At 36.5% G+C, this 6036-nt stretch overlaps 1 protein-coding gene across 1 annotated transcript; it reads right to left on the bottom strand.

The window, feature by feature from the left end:
* Positions 1-3285: 3285 nt before the first annotated feature.
* Positions 3286-5602, bottom strand: LOC113276442 (serine/threonine-protein kinase HT1-like). The gene is made up of 3 exons (XM_026526043.1): positions 4994-5602; positions 3945-4406; positions 3286-3837 (listed from the first exon to the last, which is right to left on the bottom strand). The coding sequence occupies exons 1-3, from the start codon at positions 5369-5371 to the stop codon at positions 3589-3591; spliced, it is 1089 nt and encodes a 362-aa protein (XP_026381828.1). The 5' UTR covers positions 5372-5602; the 3' UTR covers positions 3286-3588.
* Positions 5603-6036: the final 434 nt, after the last annotated feature.

Raw genomic sequence — 6036 nt, 5'->3', positions numbered from 1 at the left:
TGGATAACCTCAAAATCCGTACTTATGCAACCCAAAGTAGAGCCTAGATTATTATTCACCTCACAACTATAAAACTTACAGAATCAACAAAGTTTGAGACGAAGAGAACTTTGATGATTTCTATTTATCTTGATCAAGTGAGCAACTCAATAATCGATCAAGATCAGGATACTCGAGTTATCAAGGAAAGATAACTAGACCTGGCTTCACGAATCCCTACGAACTCTTTATACTCGCTAAACCGTAAAAGGGTTAGGAAGAGGACGACTCTAGTTACAACTAGGACACACCAAAAAGTAGTGTCGGTATTCAAAGATCCCAGTTGCTTGAAGTTCCCCTTTTATAGACATTCAAAGCATAGGTTGCTTTAGGTTTAAGCTAAGATAGATTTGGAACCAAGCAAACAATATCCACCGTTAGATGAATCTTTGAATCTGATTTACATAAATAAGATATACACTCTGGTTAGGTGAAACCGTAACTGAACCGTGTATAAAGACTATGTTCAAGGTGGTTATCCTAAACTAGCCAATTTGAACTTAAAATCTTAAATTCATTTTCATGCATGAACACTTAAGACATTTAACTTGAGTCACAATCATGTGATCAAATAAGTCTAGTGTTTTAGATAATTAATCAAATGTTAATTATCTCATAGAAATAATTTAATCGCACTTGAAAATAATCGACATGGTTAGTAGGTGTACAAAGTACAAAGTACAAATACCATATCCATTCATGAGTCGGTTCAGTCACAGTTACGTGTACTGGTTCGTAAGCTAACAAGCCAAACCAAGTTCCGGAGTTAACAGAATTATTTAGGTATGTGTACCGGTATGGATACCTTAAGACTATCACCGGTTCCGGAGTCCACAGAACTATTTTGGATGCGTACCTGTTTGACACAACCGAGTTCGGGAACACAAAACTATGTTGGTACGTGTACCCGTTTGGATACTCACCCGGTTCTGTGACCACAGTTCCTAAATGGTTTGCATACAAGTATGCATACTGATCTGGTTCACGAGTTGAACATATTTTTCAGATGGTGTACATAAGAATATGCGTACGACAAATCTGCAAGTCAACTTTATAGCTACTCCGCTACGTGTACGAGTACATATAATACGACTTCAGACGTATAACAGTTTTCCCAATTTGTAAGACTGATAACACTGTCTTGTATCTGAATCTATAGTAGTTCTATATTCTCTCTAAATAGATTCGAAATATTCCCGAATAACATCAATGACACATATCAATGTTTCAGGCTATTTTCGAATGAATAAAACTTGAATCATGATTTTGATTCTGAATAACAAATTGTCCTTAATCGAAATTCATCAAGTATAAATAAATATTCATTAAGCTTAGTCATTATATTTCGAGAACTAATTATCAAGATAAACTTGACTCGAAATTCTTGTATATGCATAATAGTCTAATTAGGCATCGTCTCAATGATAGAAAAGTGAATATAACTTGAGAAATAGGTGGTTCAATCTTCACTTACCTTTTATTGATGAAGTTTTCCAAAAGCTTCAGTTGATCTTCGCCTTCAAATGGTAGAACGCAATATGACGGTCGTGATCCACTGTTTCTCAACTACATTTCTATCCTAGTCCGAGACTTAACTAATTGTGGACTAGAAATCAAGATATAGTTTTGACAACTAAATTTGACAACAAGCTTGAGATATAAACACTCGTGAGTTCGACCGAGCAATGCTCTAACATAAGAGATTCCAACTATTTGGTGAATCGACTCCTTGTCAACTTTTGCACTTCAAAAATTGTTGGTAGATGAATGTGTGTATGTGAGTAAGAGCTATAAGCAGGCTTTTATGGAGAGAGAATGATCACAAATGTGTACTTTTCCAGTTGGAAATTTACCTCTATTCATAGGTTGTACATGAATTGTATCTAGTCCAAAATTCGTTAGGATACATTTTGACTATGTATCTGGACCAAATGCTCTCCAGGCTCATCCTGGTACAAACCAATTCCCCCTTTTTGTAGAGATCTCTAACCTCCATGTTTGAATATTTATTCGGTCTTGCCAATATAACTGATTCACCTTTTTTTAAGGATCTGTAACTTTCAGGTTTGAATGTTTACCTGGTCTTACCAGTAACTGATTCCTCCTCTTGTTAGGTATCCGTAACTTCCGGATTTGAATGTGTACATCGTCTTACCATTAACTAATTTCCCCTCTTTTTAAGGATTTGTAACCTCCATGTTTGATGGTCTACCTGGTATTACCAGCAAACCAATTCACTCATTTTTCAAGGGTTTTAATGAATCTAATCATTTAGTGTAGAAGGATAATTACTGACCGGACTATAATTATCCATCCAGACTCAGGGACCAATACTTATCTTGGGTAGCATTATTTAGGTTGAGGCACTTAGTCCCATATACCAAACCATATGATACGCATTTCTTCACCGGCATTGCTACTCAATTCCCTATTCTCCACCTTCCTATTCTCCTCCCTACAATCTAAATCCCGCATTAGGGGAATGGTGAACCCCACCTGAACCTGAATGAGAATCTCAACATAAATGTGAGGCTTAGATTATAGAGAGGTGGAGAATAGGGAGCCAAATAGCATTTCCGTTTCTTCTCCATCTGAACCAAGTTTATTCATTATTTTGCCTAGTGTGACACAATTCTTTAATATGGAAAACATTAAGGTTATATGATTTTTTGCTTGCGGCATCTCTACTATTCATTTAGCGTCTTTCACTTAATGAGAACGAGATAACGGCTGCGTCTCTAATTTCATCTAGCCTTACAATATGGATTTAGCAAGAAGTTGAAAGAAGGAACGGAACGTGTATGGATGCCAAAAAGAAAAAAAGTAACCTTATCCGATTTTTCTGCCGCAACTTGCCTCAAGTGATCATTTAAAATTTCCTAATTCTGTAGATTGATACCTGATGTATTAAATCTGCGTTCTTGTTAGGATATTAGATCATGTTTCGTTCTCATCATGTGCTTTTTCAATGTCTTGTCTCCTATTGCATCATTATTTGTATGCCTAGGCGAGGGCCGCGAGGCTAACTGTGTAGGATAATGACTATCGCTGGGCCAGTGTGGTAGAAACCAGGCTTGGAGTTAATATTGTACTAAGTCAGAATACTAGATTAGCTAAATTTGTGATTCATAAGCTATCACATTTCAAACACTTGCTAGCTTAGCTTGTTAGGAGTACTAGTTCTTTTAGCTCGAGGAGTGATTTTGCTTCTGATATTATTACATAAAAATTAAAGGTAACAAAAATAGGATCTAACATCCACAAATCTTGACAAATTTGAATCGTTTGTTCCTTCGTGTATTTACATTACAACATTGTAGGTGATCAATCAATAGACGCATAATTGGTGCGAGACAGAAAGTCCAGATTCGGTGCCTGAGAGTTTCTTACATGCCAAGATCCAAATCTCCAAGGAACCCTTTTACATCCCTATTCGGCTATTTGGTTTTCATTTCATTTAACCAAGAATCATGGAAAGCAGAAAAACATACATGGTACTAATAATAGCTATTAAACTGTGTTAGGCAAAATTAAACCGTGAAGAGAAATCTAAGATGCAAATGTAGCAGACTGACGGGCAGTAATACACCTAGGGATGTATCGCTTGAATTGTTGATGTCGCGAAGGTTTGTAAGATGAAAAGAATGTAGGATCTTCTTCAAATGCGTCTGCATAGCCTTCAAGAATTGAAACAATCTCTTCAAAGTGTGGTCTCTTATTAGGATTGCTTGACCAACATCGCTTGATTAGGTTACTGAAAGCTATTGGGCAAGCCGGATGCAATGGTGGTCTTGCATTCTGCAACAGATCAAGGAATTCATTGATGCAAGTAAAATGAGGTTTAAAACATATGTCAAGGCATATAGAACACTGATAATGAAGCAAATGGTAAAGGTTCTAAGTACCTTCTGGGAGACTGCAAAAGCAGCTTGTTCAGGAGTCATGTCTTGGAATGGTGTTAATGCTGTTAACAGCTCCCACAGGACTATACCAAAACTATAAACATCAACTTTCTTTGTATGATGTTCTTCGTTGATCATTTCTGGCGCCATCCAACGATAAGTGCCTGTGAAACCTTTGCCACTTCCGCTCCCACATTGAGATTCTAAACATGAGATCCCGAAATCAGCAACTTTGACACACATATCTTCGTCGAGCAACAAGTTTTCTGACTTAAGATCTCTATGAAGCACTCCTTGTGAGTGAAGAAACAACATTCCATGTGCTATGTCGAGGGAAAATTTTAGAACTACGTCTAACGGAACCGAATGAGGTTCATGCTGGTGGAGGTATTTTTTCAGGGATCCCCCTGCTAGATACTCGGTGATTATACAAAAGACGGGAGGTTTCTTACATGCTCCTACGAACTGAACAATAGAAAAAGAAAAACACACCCAAATTCAAAAACTAAAGCTTGCTGTAATAATATTACTGTATACAAGACAACCAATTTTTTTTGTCTCTGTTTCATTTGTATCAATATCCCATAAAAGAAGAACTGCAGTACTAGAGTTGACATGAAAATATAATCATTAATGAGGAGCAAAACAGAATTTGCTTTCTGTCTACCAGTTCATCCTAAAGTAAACAACATCGTAAACCAGCTAAAAGGGCTAGGCTGCTAAACATGCATAACCTACTAGTCTCAAAAACCAACGTGCTAATAAGAATAACAGTTGTTAAAACTTTCTTTGAGAGCCGACTTCCAAGAATAAGGATTGTCCGATTCATCCCCTCACTTCCGAGGTAAGCCAAACTTTTTGAATCAAGTGATACGTGCTGGACTGTATGTGGACCTAACTCTCTTTGAAAACCGGCTAACTGGAAAAGGGTTATTGCCCGGGCGCGATATGAAACTAAATTCACACTTAGGATCTCAGACATATACTATCTAGATGCAGTACATATGATTAATAAAAGTTGATAAACAAAATTAATAATGAAAAGGGATTACCATAATGATATTAGGATGATGCGGGAGTCGAAAAAGCAAAGCAACTTCAGAGTTAAACTGCTTCTCTACAAAAGAAGCTAAATGTTCATCTTCTTCAGGTTGACTGATCATCTTAATAGCAACATCTCTTTGTTTGTAAATCCCTCTATAAATTCTACTATGTCTCCCTGATGCAAATTTTTGGCCTATAAATAATTTAGACATATCAGCGCTCCATTCTTCTTCTCCTTCTGCTCCTTTGATTTCTCCACCTGATGATACTAAATACTTGGACCATGATACTGCTCTTTTGTATTCACCTAGTGACAATCTCCTTGCAGCTCTACTGACACCATTGTTGTTGTTACTACTTGTATTTATCTGCTTAAACCAATTCATTAATTTTCTCTTTGCTTAAAAACCCTCTTACAAAATCTTCAATACTTTGCTAATTAAGCAAATAATAGCTAATACACTAATATATAAACACCATTTTTCTTTCTTAATGAACACTTTGTGGGAGTGCATGAATAAGTCTTACTTTTTTGTTTTGTTTTTCAAGAGATGAGAAATTTCTGAGAAGATGCCGACGATGATGATGATGATTAGACTAGAGAGTAGAGAGTGTGTTCGGTTGTTGGTGAAGCTTTTGTGGTGCAGTAAAAGCATTTGTTGTTTTAAGAGAGAAATTGGCAGTTTCTTTTGATTTCTGTCTGGAAAAGAAAATGTAACGTGGGAAATCCACGATAAGGAGACAAACCGGGTACCCAAATATTAAATACACTTGGTATAGTTTTACCCTTTGGACGAGCACTTTTAATTGTATGAATTGCCATTTCCCCTTCATATTTATGATGGTCAATGACATACATGCTCCTCGGGTGTACTTCTAATTATATCAAATGCCATGGAGGGAAATGGAAGGGATATTAAAAAGATAATGCACATTTTTTTATGGGTTATTCGATAATAACTAAATAGAGAAGATGGGAAGTATCGATGAAGGCAGTTCTCTCTAAGTATAAGTAAAGGTGGAATTGGAATTTCAAAGTTGAAACTGGTGA

This window comes from Papaver somniferum, chromosome 4 (assembly GCF_003573695.1).
Source record: "Papaver somniferum cultivar HN1 chromosome 4, ASM357369v1, whole genome shotgun sequence".
In the NCBI taxonomy this organism is placed as follows: domain Eukaryota; kingdom Viridiplantae; phylum Streptophyta; class Magnoliopsida; order Ranunculales; family Papaveraceae; genus Papaver; species Papaver somniferum.
The sequence above is the reverse complement of the archived record's forward strand: the minus strand, read 5'-3'. Positions and strand labels throughout refer to the sequence as shown.